Source organism: Ahaetulla prasina, chromosome 1, assembly GCF_028640845.1.
Source record: "Ahaetulla prasina isolate Xishuangbanna chromosome 1, ASM2864084v1, whole genome shotgun sequence".
NCBI lineage: Eukaryota > Metazoa > Chordata > Lepidosauria > Squamata > Colubridae > Ahaetulla > Ahaetulla prasina.
This window is the reverse complement of record NC_080539.1, coordinates 332,973,560-332,995,852: the sequence shown is the minus strand read 5'-3', so window position 1 is coordinate 332,995,852 and position 22,293 is coordinate 332,973,560. Positions and strand designations below refer to the sequence as shown.

Below are 22,293 nucleotides of genomic sequence, written 5' to 3'. Positions count from 1 at the left end.
TTGGGCCAGTCACTCTCTCAGCCCACCTCACAGGGTTGTTGTGGGCAGAGAGTGGCTGGCCCAAGGTCATCCAGCCAGCTTTCATGCCTAAAGTTGGATTAGAATTCAATCTCCCGATTTCTTGGCCAGCACCTTAACCATTAAATTATTTCTGAGAGCCACCAAACTGGTTCTCAAAAACAATTTAGTAATTAATATTTAATATTAATATTTAGTAAGTAATTTAGTAGCTACATCTTTTGTTCCATGTTTGCTATGAACTCATTTCAAATGTTGAAGTATTTACAATCAAAGCAACCTTTTAATTCAAGTTGTCACATAAATATTGCCATCCTTCAATGAGTGGTTATGTAAATTGTTTCTAATTTTTTCCTCCTCATAGCAGAAAAAAGGGAACCCTGTAGAGATTATGAGCTCTGATCTTATTTTTCATTTTAGCCTGCATAGGTCTACAATGACCTACAGGGCAAATCTGGCTCACATCAGTTACTACATTAATTTTCAGCCTGCTATTTAACACAGGTAGTCCTCAATTTATAACCACAATTAAGCCCAAAATTTATGTTGCTAAGTGAAACACTTGTTAAGTGAGTTTTGCCTCATTTTATGACCTTTCTTGCCACAGTTGTTACATGAATCATTGCAGTTGTCAAGTTAATGACATGGTTAAGTGAATCTGGTTTCTCCATTGACTTTGCTTGTCAAGTCCCAAAAAGTGATCACATGACCATGGTACACTGCAACCATCACTAGACATTTGCCAAGCATCTGAATTTTGATCATGTGACCATGGGATTGCTGCAATAGTTGTTAAGAGTGAAAAACCGTCATGCCCTTTTTTCAGTGCTGTTGTAACTTCGGACGGTCACTAAATGAATTTTTGTAAGTCAAGGACTGCTTATAAAGTTTTAGATTTTTTTTCAATATCTGCCACAAAAAAACAATCAGTTCAGCTACTTCAAACTCTCCGGCTTCTAAGATAAGATAAGATAAGATAAGGCCCAGGGGAAGGGCCTTCTCTGTGGGGGCTCCCACCCTTTGGAACGAACTACCCCCCGGACTCCGTCAGCTTCCGGACCTTCGGACCTTCCGCCGCGGGCTTAAAACATATTTATTTAATTGTGCAGGACTGAGCTAGATTTTAAATTTATGGGTTTTAATTAGGTTTTATTTGTACATTTTAATTAACGGGCTTTATAATAAGTTTTTTAAACTGTTTTTATTCTGTATTTATGTGTTTTTTAAGTGCCTGTGAACCGCCCTGAGTCCTTCGGGAGATAGGGCGGTATATAAATATGATTAATAAATAAATAAATAAAATAAATAAATAAGGAAAAAGGACAAGAAAGGAACTCGAGGGACTAAGATCCGGCCATCGGCGCACGTGAATTTCTCCTGCAAACTCCTCCTCCTTCTCCCAGCCGCTTCCCAACCTCTTCGCCGTCTCCGGCATTCCCATTGGCTAATCTCTCCACCTTTGACCTCTAACCCGGCTTTCCTCGCCAATCGCGCTCGTTCTTTTATTTTATTGAGTAAACGGCGAGGAGGCGGACGGGGGAAGAAAAGGGCACGCGGTGAGAGAGAGAGAGAGAGAAGGAGGGGAAGAGAGAAAGAGAGAGACGCGCCGTGATGTTAGGTGAGTTCGTCGCGTGGGTGCCGCGCGCTGGGACACGCTGCCGGACGAGCGAGAGGCGTTGACTTTTTCAGACTCTGGTTTTGCGCCGACGGCGTGGCATTGGGCCTCCTCGACGAAAGCGGGGGTGGAACCCTTTTTTTTTTTTTTTTTTGCGTAGGCAGGGGCGGGGAGGAAGCTTGTCGCAGCCGGCCCCAGGTAAATGGAGGAACCTGACAGTTGAGAGGAGGAGGAGGAGGCGGCGACCAAGGTGAAATGGCGGCGGCAGCACCAATGGCGGCACAATGAGGCGACGCCTGTAAACCGGGTTAAACTCCGGACTGTCCCACCTGGCAGGTAGGAGGCGCCGTTGACCGTTTTCTGTTGCTCCCCGCCTCTCTCTTCGCTTCCTTGGGTCGAGTTGGAGCTTTCCAGGTTTTGCTCCCTGGCGTGAGGGTCGAGGGCCCGGCACCTGATGCTGCCTGGACTCGCCTTTCTTTCCTCTCGTCAGGGCAGCTGGGCGCCACTTGGGAACGCCGGGTCGCAAAAACGTGTGGAAAAAGCAACAGCAGCAGCAGCCTTTGTCTTCCCACCCAAGCGGGTGCACTCGAGGCCTCTCCTTAAGTTACCCGCCGTCCTCTCTTTTTCCCCGGAGGTGGCGCGGTTTGGAAAGAGCTTCCGTGGGGTTTTTTTTCTTTTCTTTTTCCCTCGACCACCCCCTCCTCTCGCTTTTTATTTTTATTTTTTTTAAAAATCACAAAATCAGTTAATCCAGGTACATATGTCTTTGCGTTATAATAAATTGGCGTTGAGCATTCTTGAAGGAAATTTGGGGGGGGGGAGAGTTATGAATTTTCCCCCAATAACAGCTGCCAGTTATATACCAGTCTTTCATATCGGATCTCGCCCATCTGAGTGCGGTGAATTGGGGTTGATAACGCGACAATTACCGCCGTTTTGTTTGAAGTTCGAGGCGGTATTGTTAACTCCTCTCAGGAGTAAATAGCCTTGTTAAAGAGTTCTGAAAATCTGCATCAGGACCTACCGTATTAATCTTTTGTAGTGGATTGAGAAGGACATTGGACACCGAATTTAGAGAGATCCTTTCATTCAGTTGATTAGCTGCTGTTTTTTAGATTCTCTTCCTGCAGTGTCTGGGCCAGAACAGGAAAATTCTACATTTATCCTCCCCCCCCCTTTCCCCCCCCCAGTTTTCTCCCCTGGTGGTTCTTTGATGCTCCTCTTAGTGTAGTTTCCCAGAAATAAGAATGCCTCAGTATAACACGTGGAACTACAGAGATTTTATTAAAGCAATCCCCAACCATCTATATCTAGATATCTTTGAAATAGATGTAAGGACATCTACTAAACTGATTTTAGACCTATGTCACCCCATATCATTGTCTTTTTTTAAAAAAATATGTCTAGGTCAGGACATTGTTGCAAGTATTGTTTTTCCTCCCACTTCATTTCTTAAACTAACTTTTCTTTATCCTCTATATCAGTCTCAAGTTGCCACTGAACAAAATATGCCTATCAGTTTAACAGTTTTGTTGTTTCTGATTTCTAATTGTCTTCTGTCTGTTTGGCAAATTGGAAACAAGACCCCCATAATACAATGGAAATAACAGTCTGTTGTAGAATTTTTAAAAAATGCTTTATCTTTTGGAATGCTATATATAAATATATATTTAATTAATGCTTCAAATTGTGTTTTAAAAATGTGGGAAATCCTAGGAGATTGAATTTGATCGTGATGTTTTTAATATATAAATCAAGTAATGTAAACTCTCATATTCTCAATTTGATTTGTAGGGAAAGTTCCGTAAATGGTCTGTGATGGTTGTCTTTTGTTATAGATAAGCATATTTTTAAAGCTGAATTCAGTTGATTTTTGAGCAATGTAGGAAGAATACCTTCTTAGGGAAGTTTTATTAATGCAAATGCAGTGCACAGTATGTGTTGTCTTATCTGCAATTACTTTGGGCCTCAGTAGTGTAGGGTTTCCTGCCTCAGTGGTGTAGGGTTTCTTGTCTAAGCAGGGGGTTGGACTAGAAGATCTCCAAGGTCCCTTCCAACTCTGTTATTCTGTAATTCTGCTAGTGAGAAGAAGCCAGTTTTCTCATATTAGACTACAGGTTAGATTGAGTTGGCATTGTTGTGACATCTATTACACTATGAGATACAGAGCAGCACGACCAGATTACACTTTGCTCTAAGCCAGGAACATATACACATACTATAACTGAATGCAATGCTTGGTTTTTTGATTACAAAGCCAAGAAATTTAGTCAAATCGGTGGCTTAGGAAAGCAGATAGAAAATTGCAAAACAGGATACTGAAAAGTATGTGCTTAGCACAAGCATTTGTGTTCAAGATAAAAACTGGACCTGCTACACAGATTTGCAGAGAAATGAATGTTTGTGATAGTCCTGTTAAATGATTGAGAGAGAGAAAAAATTACAATTGGTTAACATCTAATAATATGAATGCATTCCTTGTCTGATAAGATCCTTCCCCAACTGAAGCAAATGTTTAATATATAGTGAAAATGTTTACAGAATGGAAACGTCATTAGTAATTCAAAGGGATATAATCAGTGCCATTCAAGTATGCTCCTGCATCTCTATTCTCTGGAATGGGTTTTGAGAAAAAGAGAAGTAAATGTACACCGAATGAAGGCAAATGTACACCATTCAATAAAATTCAAAATTCTTATCAGCTATAATACTGCTCAATTATTGGAGTGCTAAATGAATAATTGCAGTCATAGCATCATAATTAGAAACAGCCATTTTGATTATCAACTTAAAAAGAAAATGAGGATGGCATCTTTTTAAATTATTGTATTTACTGAGAAGAAAGGGGAAGTGATATGTATCATAACTTCTAATACTATACTTATAGCACAAGATTATTTAAGATGGGTATGAAACCTTATTGTACTGCCATCTTTTGCTGTAATGAAAAGACCTTAATTATTGTTTTAGATTAGTCTTAACAGATGTTCCTCTGGTTTATCCTATTTTGGATTTTTGAACAGAGAAACTCAAATTATTAAAAGAAGGCTAAATACTTGTTTTTGCTTTTTAATATCAAAGAGAATTTGAACACATTTTTCTGCATTTAATTTCTCTACCCCCTAGTTTTAATAGCTAAACTGTAAAGACTAATATTGCTTCATAGCATAATCTGAATATGGGTTTTTGCAATTAATTAGGAACAGAATTTAATTTAAAAGCTTGCCTAAGCCATAAAATACGTCTGACTTAAAATTGAAAGTGCTATAACTTCTTCGTTTTACAATGAAATTTCATCTCAGCATCTAAGAGCAGAGATGAAAAATCAAGGTGGAAAAAAACAAGCAAGCTGACTTGTTAATCCACTCTTTATTTAAAATATCTTTTTGTAAAGTTGCCAGTACCCTTAACACTGAAGGATATGTCCACAGGGTATACCAAAAGTTAGTTTTCTACATGTATGTGTTCTTGCTTTATTTATGCAAGACCTTTTTTTTTATAGGGCAAAAACTTGAAAAAGAATATAGAGATTCAATTTGATCAAATTATCAGAAGAAAATTATTAGCATTCTTAATGCAACACAGGTAATCTCTTAAACAGTTTTATCACATGTAGAACAGCCATTTTTTAACGTGAAAGGTGTTTTCAGAAAATCTGTTATAGCCTTTTCAGGGCTGCATAGTACAGGGCAAGTTATCTTAAAAGCAGTGCGGTCTTCTATTATTATTCACATGGTATAACTATTTTTAATTAAATACTGAACAATTCAAATATTGTTTAACAGATTTGTTTAGCAGAACAAAGCTGGAGAATTGATAATACATTTTTAGCACTGTGTTGAACAGTGGCAAAATTGTAGAAAATTTACAGCAGATACAATACAATTTGGAATAGTTTTGCCCCTCGATTTGCAAAAAGCAGTGATGCACCATGGCTATCTCTTTCTCTCTGTAAATATATACACATATAAAAAGATATGCTGTCTTTCCAGGTTTTGAACACAATTGCAGGGAAGAAGCCTTGTCCTTTCTGTGGGTTATTTTTGGAACAGTGATCTCCAGAAGATTGGCTGGGAGATGGGGAATGAAATGTGCAATTCCAAATGTCTGCCAAACATGTTGGAATATGCTTTTTTTCAGCACCGTTGAGTGCTTTTTCATAGTATCTTTGTCCATTCAGCAGACTGGAAGAAACTGATAGTTAATCCTTGCAATCTACTATATAAGGCTGCAAAGAAATTTTGAGAATCGCAGTATATGTTGCAAAATATACAGCACACTGGCTATATATTGTTAATATCTACTCTGATAGATGATGAGTGATATTTAACTGTTGCTCTATTTCTGCTTGTAATCTTAAGAAATGTGATTAAATTATTCTTAATCTAAGATATTTAAGACTTGAAGAAGTGAAGAAAAAGTATTGGGACACTTTCTTCATCTAGAATAAACTCATCCAATGTAAATATTGCAAAAAAATGCTTTTAATTCCTAATTATTGGGATATGAGAGAGGGTAGAAGCCAGGAGGAAGTGCTTGTTTGTGGTAGACCCACATTATAGAACAGCTTCCCCATGGAAATTAGACTTTATATGTACTTTATATTGTATTTATATTTATGCATACACTACTGAGTGCTGCACAGTTGTAGCAACATAAAAATCTAATAAATATTTCTTATCAGGATTTAAGCAGTGTAATATTCTTCAGAATGATCTGCATATACAGTTACCTTTGTTCTTTATTTTCCATTATCGTTGTCATGGTTGTGTTTTCTGGCTTCTAATCTGGTGCCTGAACCCCTAGACCAAGCTAACATTCTTAGATACCATATAAAGATAGGCAAAAAAGAACATCAATGAGACTTCTATATTCAGAAATCAAGAAAAGATAGTATTGCAATTGTTGGTGTTTCATGGCTGTGGTCAGTTCCCCCCCCCCCCGCTCCATTCAGTGAAATATATAATTAGACAAATAGTATCTATGTGTTCAAAATGCAAGGAAGTGCTTTATAAAAATATCTGAAAAGTAGATGGGTTTCAAATTTTTTTCCACTTCATTTGAAACAGTAAATTATAAAGCTAATATTTATCTATTGAGATTCTTAATCATCCAGTTCATGGTTGTCCCAAAGATATTTTTTCCAAAAGGTGACTGGGCTTTTCTTTCTTTCTTTGAAAACATTTCATTTCTCATCCAAGAAACTTCTTTCAGTATTAACTCAGTTCTAACAATTAAAACTGAAGAAGCTTTCTGGATGAGAAGTGAAATGTTTTCAAAGAAAAAAACCAAGAAAATCCAGTTGCCTTTTGGAAAAAAAGCACTTTTAGGGCAATGCTGATACTTGTTACAGATACAAAACAAGAATTTTGTGTTTTGTAACTATCTTATTTATTGTAGAAGCTATTGGTAGACTTATTTGATTGCTGTATTATAGACGAATGAGCTATCTGCTCCTTTTTTGTGATGATACATTTTTCATGGTTTTCTAGCTTTGCTTCCACAAATTATTTGTTAAATTAATTCAAAACATTTAAAAGTACTTCTTTTGCAACAGTTTCCAGAATGCCAATAAGAGGGGGCTAATGTGATCGCCACTGGGAGGCTGTTCCACAGCATTGGCACTTGAAAATCTGGAATTTGTAACTATTCCTCGTTAGATGTTTTATTCAGCCTAGCCAATACTGATTAGAGTTGGTGACTGCAGGAATCCATGTGCCATGCCACAAAGGACATTATATGTCAAAATTAATTAAATTGTATCCAGAGATCAATCGGCAACCAGTACAGTCTTTGCAAAAATAATGTATTCTGTCAAAACTGGGGGTCAGAAAGAATGCAGGCAACTGCATTTTTGATCAACTGTAGCTTCTGAGTATTTTTTAAGGGCAGCCCTAAATGGAATATATTATACTAATGTGGCTGGATAATGAGACTGAATTATTGCAGACAGATTCTCTTGCCCTATAGACCATTGCGACTGGTGCAGTAGCTGAAGCTGTCGTAGATCTCTGGCCATATATTTATATATTATATTTATTATATTATATATACTATTCTCCAAAGCACCTGAGGGTAGAACAAGAAGCAATGGGTGGAAACTAATCAATGAGAGAAGCAACTTAGAACTAAGGAGAAATTTCCTGACAGTTAGAACAATCAATAAGTGGAACAACATGCCTGCAGAAGTTGTGAATGCTCCAACACTGGAAATTTTTAAGAAAATGTTGGATAGCCATTTGTCTGAAATGGTGTAGGGTTTCCTGCCTGGGCAGAGGGTTGGACTAGAAGACCTTCAAGGTCCCTTCCAACTCTGATATTATTATTATTATTATTATTATTATTATTATTATTATTATTATTATTATTATTATTATTATTATTATTATTATTATCTATATTCAAAAAGGTGGTGTGAATCCAAAAAGACCCTCATGCTTTTTGATAGGTAGAGATTGCACATCAATGATCATTGTATTGGCAGCAACTCTTGAGTTCTGTTCTCTCCCATTCAGGCTGTGACAGCGTTTAGATCAGATATATCCAACCTGTGGCCTGCATACAGCATTAGACAATAACGCAGCCCCCACAAAATAATAAAAATATATTTTAAAATTAACTATATTATATATTTTATATGCGGTCCAAGAAAATTCATTTTCACTCAATGTGACCCAGTCAAGCCAAAAGATTGAACACAACCATGCTTTAGATACTGAAAAGGATATTGACAGCATCTCCTTCAGGCCAAGGACAAGTATTGGCAGCATATTGATGATATCAAACTCCAAACAGCCAAATGACCTTTCCCAAAGTATTCCAAAAGAGGCTAAAAACAGGGAAGATAGGACTGACTCATAGTATCCTTCATATCAAGAGCTATAGGCCAACCTCAGTCTCCCCACAAGAAGTGATTTAAGTTTTCACCCTGAGCAAAGAGTGAAACTATTAGAAAACAACCTCTGCTATCCCCAACTCTTACAGGGAGTTCCATTTTGCTCAATGAAATTGTGCTCAATGATATCGAAAAGTATTGAAAAGGCCCAGTAAGACAAATAGGGACATACTACTCCTGTAATTGATTGAGAAAAAATATACATACATAAAACAATCTGATGCTAAATTAGTTTTCCTAATTTGATGTTCAGCTTTATAATGTAGAATATATTCTGTTTACTTTATTAATTTACTTCCCCTTCAAGGTTTTGTAAGATAAAAAAATTAATTGAAAACATTGATTGTATTTAAAGATAGTTGAATGCATCTAAATATGCTTATAAATAACTCTTTTGAGCCTTAATTCCTTTAAAAGCAAGTTTTAGCTTTAAATTAACATTTGATATAACTAGTCTAAATCTTGGTCAAAGAAGAAATCACAATATCTTTTGTAGTTGAATTTTTTATTTTATTTTGTTTTCTTCTGTTTTCTTCTATTAAATGAACAGGAGCTTGGCAGTGATGTGATTACCATACACACCATACACGCAGATATAATGGTGTCAGAATGCAGTTCAGAAAACATATACGCAGAGATCTCAGAAATTAATACAGTAAGTTGACGATAGTTAATCTGCACAAAATTAATAATTTATTCATTACTACATTTTATAAAATATTTGGAAAAAATAGATCATAGAGAAAATTATAAGAAATGAGAATATAAATTAATTAGTAGCTATTATTTCAAAATTGCCTTCTCAAAGTGAGACATTTTGTGATGTTGAAAAGTTTATTGAGATAACAGCTGTCTATGTTGTTTGTTTTGAAATTTTATATGCCATAATGTCCATATTAAATTGTACATAATTTATTGTGAAAAATGTGGATTGATCACTTTGATTATTTATAAAAAAATAAATTTGTATTTTGATCTGAAATACAAAGGACTATAAGACAAACAAAATATTTTTGTAATTATTTTATTTATTCATTTATCACATTTCTATACCATCCATTTCACTAAATGACTCTGAAGTTTACAATATTGTAAACCAACCAGAATACTAACAAGATTAATATTTTTTCCTATGTGTACTTCCTTAACATTGACTAAGTCAGATACGTGCCTTAAGAGATAGACTTTTGCAAAGATGTTAAATAGTTTTAAATCAAATGATTTAAAATATTTACATTAGAAAAGATAGCAGAATTTTAATTCTCATATGCTTAAGATTCAAAATGTTTGAATATCCTTATAGTGACTGAATTGGCAGGGAAAGCCGCTGAAGTGAAAGTGAAGAGTCAAGGTTACTATAGTGCCAGATGTAACTTAAAATCACAATATGCAAATATGTAAAGTTAATATCCTTACAGAAATTATTCTATCTGAAAAGAAGTACTATCTTATTTTCAAAGATAAAATCCTCCTAAAGCCATTTCTTAATATAATTGTATGCTTCCCCATCTCTACTTGCAACATGGAGTCAACTATGTTCTTATGGGTTGAACAGTCGGTTCCAAGTCACAATCATAATCTATGGTTCAGAGTCATGAACATGAGGCATGATTCTGCCTAGACCCTCACACTTAGTGTCCCATTCTTAAACCTTTGAAAAAACTTTGTATAACTGGAGCATGACACTATTGTAAGAAAAGTAAAGTGTCGAATTACAGCTGTTGGCAACAATCATACTAATTTTTTTTACAACTATTTACTTAAGTATCAATTATAATATGTTAACAATAGTACAATCCCATTTATGTCTACCCAGAAGTAAGTTCCATTTAGTTCAGTGGGGTCTCCGCTCAGTTATGTACATTTTATTTATTTATTATTTAGATTTTTATACCGCCCTTCTCCCGAAGGACTCAGGGCGGTGTACAGCCAGATTAAAAAACAGTACAATATATAAATTAAAACAAAAATTAAAATAACATATTCTATAAATGGCCGAAAATTTAAAACCGTCAAATTTGACCCATAAAATTCATAAAATACCCCAATTAAAATTATTAAAATTCAAAAGTTTAAAAGTGAAAATATTTTCAAGGGGCTTTATTGGATAGTAGAAATAGCTTTTGATTTTCAGTATGCATATAATTGTAAAGAATTTTGAAAGGGATAGTTTTATTCATTCATAGTTTTCTAGCATGTATGCTGCCCAGTAACCGTGTATGAGCTGAATGGCCATATAAATTTGTTTAATAAATAAATGAGGACCATCTTTTGTACAAAAAGTTATACATCAGAGACAAGTTCCTTGGGCGTTCAATCACACTTGGCCAATAAAGAATATTCCTAAAAATAGGAACAATGTGATTAAGAATTTACAGCACGTTTGCTTTGGATTTTATCCTCATTTTTAAAAATGAAAATGTAAAATTCGTACATAGGTATTTCATAAAGATTGAATTGAACTAAAGAATAGGAAGGTTGTAGTTGTTTGTATAAAATGAATGTTGCATTTGATAGCAATTAATATACCTATAGGGAAATGTTTGTATCATTTGTATATTAATCATGGATAGGAGATCAGATTAAGCTCTGAAGTTGCGTGTTTTCACTGTATTTGCTCTATTAAGCATGAATCCCTTCCACATTCCCCTATGCCAGACCTTGACTTAAGCTTTTTTGCCATTTAAATATGATTAGTGCTGCACACTATTTTGTTGTTGTTGTTTTGCCACTGAATTAAATTAGATTAAATGGAATTTGCATTCTGAAGAGTAAAGATTGCCTGTAAGATAAAAAGTAATACAGTACTATCACAAGTTCTTATTATCCGCCAATTTCATGAAGAATCTTATTGGTGATACATATTCATTTACATTCTACTTTTTCCATTCAATTAAATTCTCATTGTCTGAACATTGTCACTTAGTATTTAAATATTCATTCTTTATATATTTATTAGATTCTTTTAAATAGCAGAAAATGAAAGATTCTCTCTTTTGAAGGAGTATTTAGAGGAAAATAATCTTTGCAATGCTGCAGATTGGCAGAAAGAACTAGAAACAGAAAGCATAGCAAAATTAAGTAAGGCTTGCCATTATGTTTCTTCTCATAACTACCCTCTCTACCCTCTTTTAAACAACCAAAAAATAATAAAGTTGCTTTAAAAGTTATAATGGGAAAAAAATGGATATGCTTTTGTAACCTATCTATTATGTTCTCTATTACAGGTAGTCCTCAACTTACGACCACAATTGAACCCAAATTTTCTGTTGCAAAACGAGTTATTTGTTAAGTGAGTTTGCTCCATTTTATGACCTTTTTTGCCACAGTTGTTAAGTGAATCACTGTACTTGTTAAGTTAGTAACACGGTTGTTAAATGAATCTGGCTTCTCTATTGTCAGAAGGTTACAAAAGTAATCACATGACCTTGGGACACTGCAACTGTCATAAATATGAGCCAGTTGCCAAGCATCTGAATTTTGATCACATAACCATGGGGATGCTGCAACAATCATAAGTGAAAAACAGCCAAAAGTCTCTTTTTTCAGTGCTATTGCAACTTCAAATGGTCATTAAATGAACTTTTGTAAGTTGAGGTCTACCTGTATATACAATACATATATACAGGTATTGGAATTATTTTGTTACTACTTGACATTTTTTTCAACTTTTTTCAGAATAGTGTGCAAAATATATAACAAAAGAATGACTAGTTCATGCAATTGAATATGGTCTCCAAATTATAAACAAAATCCATTAAGTCTGGAAAGTTAATGTAGCATAGGTGAATGAGCAGTACCGTAGTCATTGGTTTAAACCTCATCCTGATTACTAGCTCACTAAGGCTGCAATTCTGTTGTTCATTTGAGAGCATCCTATGCATAATACTTTTTGAATCTTTTTCTATAAGAAGGGAGGCAGATAAGACCTTTGTGGGGTAGAATAGACTTTTGACAGGCTGGAAATATTTGTGTCAAGATTAAAGTTAGAGGGATTTCCTAGATGTGTCACATAATATACTCCATGTATCTTGAATGCTCCTGGGCATTGGACCTAATAATGTAGTTCTTATTTCCCCATTACTACTAATCAAAAAGAAAGTTCAGTGCATAGTAAGAATAAGAAGGCATTCAGTGATATCTCTCTTCTACTTCTACTTAGCAGAATTTAGTTTCCTAAGAAACAACTATGAATGCCAAATTATAAGATTACAGATAGTAATTTAGGAAAAATTTCTAGGTGTAAATCCCTTGAATTTGCTTGGATGTACTTTTATTTTGTACATAAAATGCAAATCAGTCCTCTATTTTGTAAATGTTATTTTTAGAGATTTTATCAGATGCTCTTTACTGAAATAAAAAAGAATATTTTTTGAAATATGAAATAAACAAGAATATCTTGTTTAATTTCAGATTAATGTGAAAGTGATTCATATTTTTCTTGTCATAGAAATTTCCAGAAATGCTTAGAATGCTAATATAAGAGAAGTTAAAATTTGTCCTTCTCCCCAAGATGGCTGCTGAATGGTGGGAATTTTTCCTTTTCCTGCTGACGATCTGCTGATTTTGCTGCCAAAGCTGGTTCTCTGGCAGTGCTGCTTCCTGAATTTAAATGGGAGCACTTAGAAATGACCCAAAACAACTTTTGAATGGCCATGGACCTACCTGGGAAGGGAAATCTTGAAGATTGTGGGAGCGGTCGGAAAGTCATTGGGCAAATCCATCTTCCTTTCAGCAGTTTGTTTTCTAAGTATGCCTGGGTTTTAACTTAAATTTTTTGAATTTATTGTTTTATTTTGCTTTTTGTCTTAAAGTTGACTGGCTGGCTGAATGCTGATTTACTCTAATCCCCTACTGGGCTTTATCTGTTGTTTTTTCTTTTTCCTTCTGATTTATGTTGTTGTCTTGAATAACTTACACTTTTCTGTATGGAAACATAGCATGCTTTTGGATGGTAAAGTGCTTTGATTTATATCAATATTAGACTTTCACCACAGGGTTTCTGCATTTTATTAATTTGTCAAATATTTGAAGTTTATTTTTTTCCTTTTCTCTTAATTTGGGATTGAAAACATTCAGATAATATTTTCTTCATTCTGCTTCAGCGTTCTTGGTTCTCTGCCTAACTCACACAGAGCAATAATGTATTGGATTACTGACAAATGGCTGGTTGAAAAAAAACCATTTGATAATATTCAAATCTTTGGTTGAATGTTTTTTTAAAGGTTTGATGAAATGATAATGTCTGTGGAAAATATTCAGATGTATCTAGTATCTGGATAATTCAGATTCACAAAAGAAATGTGATTTGAAACCAGTCAATCTGCTGCAAAGAAAGTGGGACTATATAAGAATTATTTCAGTTGATTGCATACCTCTTTGAACTTCAAGCCTGCAGTGTTTTACAACAGTAGGAATTATATTGCATGGAGAAGTGACAATTTGGCCTTCCCTAGGAGGATCGAAGGAGATAGAGAGATAAAGGAATAATATGAGTAGTTCTTGACTTAAAGACAACAGTTGGGATTGGAACTACTGTCACTGAGCAGTGCTGTCAATAAGTGAGTTGCACCAGATTGAATGACCATTTTTGCCATGGTTGTTAGGCAAAATCTAGCTTTCCCCATTGACTTCTTGTCAGAAACAGACTGGGAAGCTCGCAGGTGGCAGTCAAGTGACCCTGGGACACTCCAACTCTTATAAATACTTGCAAATTGCCAAGCACCTGAATTGTGATCAGGTGACTGCAGGGATGCTATGACAGTTATAAGAGTGAGAACTGGTTATAAGTCACTTTTCAGTGTCATCATAACTTCAAGTGGTTGCTACAGGTCGAGGACTACGTGTAAAAGTTGCAAAAAAAAAAAAGTAAAGGGGAAAATACTTATTCAAGTCTTTAGCCACTCTTTTATGTAACTAATAGAATGCTCTTATTTAGGCTATTTTTTTCAGTTGTCATTAGTGCTTTCACTTTAATTTTTTTTTGTCTTACAATCCAAGTTATTTATTTTCTAGTAGTTTTAATATTTCTACATCAGACAAAATTTGTTTCACTTTTTTATCCTGTAAATCTCTCAAAACATTCCCTTTTACACCCGTCATTTCTGAACAACTTTTGGAAATAATCTAACCATAGCAGCAGACATTGCTGATAATTGTGCCTGATAATTTCTGATTCCTTTCTTTAATGATGTGCAATATTTCATATGTCGTAATATTTTGTGTCATTTTGTAAATTAAACCAAACCAAAGGGCAAATTTTCTTTTTCTTTTCTACCTGGAATCTTTAATCCCCTCTAATGTCCAGTTTCTGAAATCACAAAGTCTTGAATTTCTGTTGTTGTTGTTGTTGTTATTATTATTATTATTATTATTAATTCAATTTTTATACCGCCCTTCTCCCGAAGGACTCAGGGCGGTGTACAGCCAGGTAAAACAAACAATGTAATATACAATTAAAATACGAATTAAAAAACTTATTACATAATTGGCCTAAAATTACTAGTAAAAAATTTAAAACCAATAAAATTTAAAACCAATAAAATTTAAGCCAGCCCCGCGCGAATAAATAAGTGTATTTTTAATTCGTTATCACTTTAATTTGTTATCACTATGGATAGACAAAAGAGGTTTTTAGGACCAGTCTACTCATTGCTTCTTAGGTTTCTGCCATGGTCATCGCCTCAACTCATTCAGAGATGTGCTAGTTCACAATTGTTTCCCCTGAAGTCACTGAATTGTTAATTTCAACCTGACAGATAAGAATCTGACTAATCCCAGTTTAGCCATACCATGTTTCCCCGAAAGTAAAACTGGGTCTTATTTTCTTTTGGGTCCCAAAAAAGGCACTAGGGCTATTTTCAGGGAGTATCTCTCCCCCCCCCCATGTACAGGAGGCCCAGTTCTTCTGCTTGCTCACAGTAGGGTAGGAGGCTGGCTGTGCAAGCTCTTAAGTAGGGCTTATTTTGGGGGTAGGCACATACATAAAAACCATGCTAGGGCTTATTTTCAAGATAGGGCTTATTTTCAGGGAAACAGGGTAATGTAATGTATTATAATTTAGTTTAAATCAATTCAGGTTTTAGTTTTAATCTGGGGCTTGCCTGTTTCTTTATCCTGCTCCTACATGCTTTTTGACGTATAGACTCAACAGGCTACTAAAAGCCTTTTTGGGTTTGTTTTTTTTTGACATAAATAAAGGTTGTACAATTCTTTTTACTTATTGAAAGATGCTACCCAGTCAGGGTGATAATATAATGCTTTTCACTATTTGGATTGTCTCTTGGAGTTCTATGTTTGTGTCAGTTTTTATTTTAGAAAATTTTTAAACTTTTAAATATTTTTCTGTACATTTGCATAAATGATGAGTAAATAGTTGTAATGTTGTTGTACTTTCTTCCACAATAGTAAGCTGTGCAGGAAAATGCTATGAAAAGAAACACTGGATGAATGAATGAAAAGCCCTGCTTTTCCACCCTTCAGCATGGCAGGACTACAACTCATGACCCCAGCTTCTTCTCCAATGGGTCCTTTTTTTGGACTACCATGGCAACAAGAAGCAATTCATGATAACATTTACACACCAAGAAAATATCAGGTAATAAATGTAATGCTAATGCTATTTACAATAAAAATATGTCTGTGTCTTATATTTCTGTTATTATATATGTGTTCCTTATAGATATTTTTGTCTCTAGTTGTTAATACAAGACATAGAAAAGATATAGTTATCCCTCTGTTACCATTTTGTTTCCAGGAATTTCAAAGTTGAATACTGTACTGTAGTATCTAGAAAGTGATACTAATATATAAACTTAGCAGCAGACATTGCTGATAATTGTGCCTGATAATTTCTGATTCCTTTCTTTAATGATGTGCAATATTTCATATGTCGTAATATTTTGTGTCATTTTGTAAATTAAACCAAACCAAAGGGCAAATTTTCTTTTTCTTTTCTACCTGGAATCTTTAATCCCCTCTAATGTCCAATTTCTGAAATCACAAAGTCTTGAATTTCTGTTGTTGTTGTTGTTGTTGTTGTTGTTGTTATTATTATTATTATTATTATTATTATTATTATTATTATTAATTCAATTTTTATACCGCCCTTCTCCCAAAGGACTCAGGGCGGTGTACAGCCAGGTAAAACAAACAATGTAATATACAATTAAAATACGAATTAAAAAACTTATTACATAATTGGCCTAAAATTACTAGTAAAAAATTTAAAACCAATAAAATTTAAAACCAATAAAATTTAAAACCAATAAAATTTAAAACCAATAAAATTTAAAACCAATAAAATTTAAGCCAGCCCCGCGCGAATAAATAAGTGTATTTTTAATTCGTTATCACTTTAATTTGTTATCACTATGGATAGACAAAAGAGGTTTTTAGGACCAGTCTACTCATTGCTTCTTAGGTTTCTGCCATGGTCATCGCCTCAACTCATTCAGAGATGTGCTAGTTCACAATTGTTTCCCCTGAAGTCACTGAATTGTTAATTTCAACCTGACAGATAAGAATCTGACTAATCCCAGTTTAGCCATACCATGTTTCCCCGAAAGTAAAACTGGGTCTTATTTTCTTTTGGGTCCCAAAAAAGGCACTAGGGCTATTTTCAGGGAGTATCTCTCCCCCCCCCCATGTACAGGAGGCCCAGTTCTTCTGCTTGCTCACAGTAGGGTAGGAGGCTGGCTGTGCAAGCTCTTAAGTAGGGCTTATTTTGGGGGTAGGCACATACATAAAAACCATGCTAGGGCTTATTTTCAAGATAGGGCTTATTTTCAGGGAAACAGGGTAATGTAATGTATTATAATTTAGTTTAAATCAATTCAGGTTTTAGTTTTAATCTGGGGCTTGCCTGTTTCTTTATCCTGCTCCTACATGCTTTTTGACGTATAGACTCAACAGGCTACTAAAAGCCTTTTTGGGTTTGTTTTTTTGACATAAATAAAGGTTGTACAATTCTTTTTACTTATTGAAAGATGCTACCCAGTCAGGGTGATAATATAATGCTTTTCACTATTTGGATTGTCTCTTGGAGTTCTATGTTTGTGTCAGTTTTTATTTTAGAAAATTTTTAAACTTTTAAATATTTTTCTGTACATTTGCATAAATGATGAGTAAATAGTTTAATGTTGTTGTACTTTCTTCCACAATAGTAAGCTGTGCAGGAAAATGCTATGAAAAGAAACACTGGATGAATGAATGAAAAGCCCTGCTTTTCCACCCTTCAGCATGGCAGGACTACAACTCATGACCCCAGCTTCTTCTCCAATGGGTCCTTTTTTTGGACTACCATGGCAACAAGAAGCAATTCATGATAACATTTACACACCAAGAAAATATCAGGTAATAAATGTAATGCTAATGCTATTTACAATAAAAATATGTCTGTGTCTTATATTTCTGTTATTATATATGTGTTCCTTATAGATATTTTTGTCTCTAGTTGTTAATACAAGACATAGAAAAGATATAGTTATCCCTCTGTTACCATTTTGTTTCCAGGAATTTCAAAGTTGAATACTGTACTGTAGTATCTAGAAAGTGATACTAATATATAAACTTATTTGCCTTAATCGAAAGAACAATGCATAAAATATAATGTTTTGATTGGACTTTCCCATTTCCCTCTTGACACACCAGGGAATTATAGCCTATTCCTAATAGATTATTATTGTAATGAGAAAGGTGGAGAGAGGGGAAAAAAAGAAAGTCAACAGTTTTTATTAGCTAAGTATAAAAATGATTCTTTGCCTTTTGTTTGATTTGCATAATTTAGGATACATCTATTTTTATCATAAATATTTCTCCATTCTAATTGTCAGAATCGGTAGCTTGCTTGTTTGCAACCTTCGTCAAATCTAAGTGCTCCTTTAAGAAGAGATGATTAATCTTTCTTTCTTGTAAAAAATCCAAGGCATTTCTCAATCTTGGCAATTTTCTGGCTAGGGAATTCTGGAACTTAACGTTCATACCTCTTAAAGTTGCCAAGGCTGAGAAAAACTTCTCCAAAGTTTGGAGAATTCTAGTTGATGCTGGAATTCTAGAGGGCAAGAAGTGAATATAGAAACCATAGATTGCTTGACAGGGAGACGTACCTATAGAGAAATGTGTTGAGTTACTTAGGCAAATTCTGTGAGACACAGCAGTTCAGTCCAGTTGTAAGGGATGGCACCTAAAGTACTGTTCTGATATTGGTTCATTCTCTCTGAGTGCCCATTAGGGGCCAGATAATTCGAGGATGGCAAATTAATCAGACTGTCTAATAGGTGAAAGAGGGCCTTCCAAAACTTGGGTGTAAACTGAGAACTGAGATTGCATGATTCAGTAACGAATACACAGATACTCTGGTATCTAAAACCATGGTCTAGAAATAATGTTTCTTAAGGTGTGGCCCTAGGACTCCTGGAGAGCCATAAACCCTCTCAGAGATCTGCAAAATCATTTTCCAGCCTACGTTGAAAAATAATACAATGTTGAAATCCTATCATACAATTTTGACAAGTGGTAGTGGCAGCAAACATGTCAGCTGTAATTTTCAAAACGGTAAATATTGGTTAATATAAACAAACATTTGGGGTTCTCAGTAATTTTTAAAACTGGGAAGAAGTCTAAGAAAAAAAATGCTATAAGAAAAAAGCTTTGGAAGAGGCTGGCTGGAACTGCTATAAAAAGTGCTGTGAATCAAGGCTCAGTTGTTATAGCAACAGGGTTAGAGGTCTTGTAGACCACGGGGAACACCTTGTATTAGTTGTGTGATTATGTCCTTGTTGAGCTTGCTCTTGAATTGTGCTCTTAAGGCTGGCTTGTCCAATCAAGATCTGCTATAAGGAACTTTAAGTGTTCAACCTATGTTCTCATGGAGATGTTGCTCTGGTGGAGCTGCCAGATGTGTTATTTGGCAGTTTCCATTTACATGCAGTCTCCAAAGTGGTCTCTGAATCTGGTGAGGAAGTTTGGGAAATTATCCAGAACAGAGTCATTGCAGAACCCCTTGTTGAGTCAGAATCTGTACTTGCTATATCAGTTGTTGAAGATTTGCTGCAAAATTCCTGATATTGTCTTCTTTGGTATCTTGCTGATAGAGCTATGTCTGGTTCATCCACTGTTGCGGCATCTCTGGAGTCTGAAGCTATAGCTTGGGTATTCCAGAGTCTGAAAATTTTGGTAGAGTAGGTAATGCACCAGGGAAATCGGGAAATCTAGTCAGTTCAAATAAATATAAAGGTTTATTGCAAGCTTAAGCTCTGTACAAGAATCTGAACTACTAACTGTCAAAGCATGCTGGCGGTAGATAAGAGTCAATGAAATTCAAAGTAGGCTGGACTTAGATCTCTTGTGGGCACAAAGGGACTCGAGACTGATGATGCTTTTGACCTCTCCTTTGTGCTGAGCCCAGACATCTCGTACACTTGGTCTACTATCATCCTGAACCAACAATTTTTGTGAAACAAGTGTTCCTCATTCATAAAGAAGTATTTTAGTTCCTGGTTGCCACTTATATTGAGCCCTGAAAAGGCATCCTGTTGTAATCTAATCTAAGTGAGAGGTCTGTCATTGGGAAAAGCTAACTGGCAGCCAGTGCACATCATACAGGACTGTGATTAATACTGCTGTATTAATAAACCAAAATATTCCCATACCTACTTGAGCTGTTGTATGCTAAACCAGTTTAAGTTCTCCAGTGGTTCTCAAGAGCAGCTTGTGTAGAGCAAATTGCATTGACCCCTCTATGAGGTGATAAAGGTCGATATAGCCAAGAGCAAAGCTTCCTGTCCCAGAAATGTGTGGAAATAGAGCACAAGGTATAATTGTTTTAAGCCCTCCCAGTCATAGCCTGCAACTGCTTTGTGAGCAGGACTCCGAATCCAGAAAAATTCCCCATAATGCTGAACCATTATATGGTTGAAAATGTCTTGATTGATTAGTATGAAATCTTACTTATTCAAGGAAAAAATAAAAGTGTGTTTGTTTTAGGTGGAACTCCTGGAAGCAGCTCTGGATCACAATACTATTGTCTGTTTGAACACTGGCTCAGGGAAGACTTTTATTGCAGTGCTACTCATTAAAGAACTTTCTTATCAGATCCGGGAAGACTTCAACAAAAAAGGAAAAAGAACAGTATTTTTGGTTAATTCCGGTATGGATTTAATGTAATTTAATCAATAAGGACATCATTTTTAATTTTAAAATAAAAGTAGACTGGAGTTTTAAGACAAGAAAGTGAAATATTGTTTTGTTAGTAGGCAAGATGAAATTGAAACTGTACATATTAAGAATTGAATATAATCATTTTGTGAGAAATAATCAAACTTAACTGAAAAGAGTCTTAAAAGTGGTTAAAGCATCAGGCTAGAAATCAGGAGACTGTGAATTCTAGTCCCACCTTAGTCATAAAGCCAGCTGGGTGAACTTGGGCCAATCACTTTCTTTCAGCCCTAAGAAGGAGGCAGTGACAAACCACTTTTGAAAATAAACCTTGGCAAGAAAACAGCAGGGACTTGCCCAGTTAGTCTGCAAGAATCAGGCCATTGGACAGAAAAGATAAAAAAATTGCACGTGTACTTGAGAATACATGTTTGTTTTACTATCCCTAACATGTTTTTCCCCCTATAAAGCAAATCAAGTTGCTCAGCAAGTATCAACTGTTAAGACACATTCAGATCTCAAAGTGGGAGAGTATTCAAGTTTGGAAATAACAGAAGCATGGACAAAAGAAAGATGGAACCAGGAATTTGCAAAGTATCAGGTAGGGTATCTTTATATTTTTATACTATAAATTTGACACCATGATTAATTTTGTCTAGTAAAAAATTGTGTGTTATTTCAATAAAACCTAACTGTTTTATTGAACCTAAATGTTCTTTGAATATGGGTAGAATAGAATTAGGAAAGGTATGAGAACTGGCAATATTAAACATAGTCTTACCCATTTATGTGGGATGTACAGTCAAAGTCTGTAGCTTACTCTGTTGTGTAACGTTATATGAAAAATATTAATAATATTTAAATAAAAATTACTTTGATAAGAAGCAAGGGTCTGGATTTGAAGGATGAGGAATAAACCCTAAAGTCTGTTAGAAAGCCAGCGTAGTGTAGTCCTTAAGGCACCAAGCTAGAAATTAGGTTCTAGTCCCACCTTAGGCACAGTTTTTAAGAAGAGGAAAGTTGGCTCAAATGTACAGCTTTAAGGAATTTTTACCCTTAATTGGTATTTCTCTGAATCTGTGTCAATTAGATGTTATAGCAAAAATGTCTTGAGGTTTTTTAATCTAAGGTCTAGTTTTCTTCATAACAGAATTTTAACATTGTAGAATGGTAATCTTTATTTTGTTTCCTTGGCTTTCTTCAATAGGAATGAGTATTATAGAACAGTTCTACAAATATTGTCTAATTTGAAAAAGTAGGATGTTATTATTCAATTTGAGCAGTCTTTGAATAGGATTACAATGCATTTCACCTCATGTAGCCAGAAGTTTAAATAAAAGGCCAAATTCTGTGTTAGACTGTTTTTATATAGAAATAAGCAAATGTTCAATTTTTAATATTGACTAAATTGTGTAACCTTTAGCTCTTTCCATAGCAATAATCTTATTTTTGTTTTACATTTTTCAGGTTCTGGTTATGACCTGTCAAATCGCTTTGAATGTTTTAAAAAATGAACATTTAGCCCTCTCAAACATTAATCTCCTTATTTTTGATGAGTGCCATCTTGCAATCCAGGATCATCCTTATAGAGAAATTATGAAGGTATATT

At 34.9% G+C, this 22,293-nt stretch overlaps 1 protein-coding gene and 1 long non-coding RNA gene across 3 annotated transcripts in view; both read left to right on the top strand.

Annotated features, from left to right (window-relative positions):
* Nucleotides 1–1,514: 1,514 nt before the first annotated feature.
* Nucleotides 1,515–16,121, top strand: LOC131187880 (uncharacterized). The gene is made up of 5 exons (XR_009152648.1): nt 1,515–1,636; nt 1,794–1,969; nt 9,079–9,183; nt 11,756–11,820; nt 15,936–16,121. It is a non-coding gene; the product is annotated as an uncharacterized LOC131187880 (long non-coding RNA).
* A 1,542-nt stretch (nt 16,122–17,663) lies between these two features.
* Nucleotides 17,664–22,293, top strand: part of DICER1 (dicer 1, ribonuclease III) — a 41,272-nt gene continuing 36,642 nt past the window's right edge. For both annotated transcript variants that reach the window (XM_058162623.1, XM_058162624.1), the window contains exons 1-4: nt 17,664–17,882; nt 20,514–20,676; nt 21,155–21,285; nt 22,152–22,286. In XM_058162623.1, the coding sequence (XP_058018606.1) occupies nt 17,739–17,882; nt 20,514–20,676; nt 21,155–21,285; nt 22,152–22,286 (573 nt within the window). In that variant the 5' untranslated portion in view covers nt 17,664–17,738. The remainder of the gene's footprint in view (nt 17,883–20,513; nt 20,677–21,154; nt 21,286–22,151; nt 22,287–22,293) is intronic.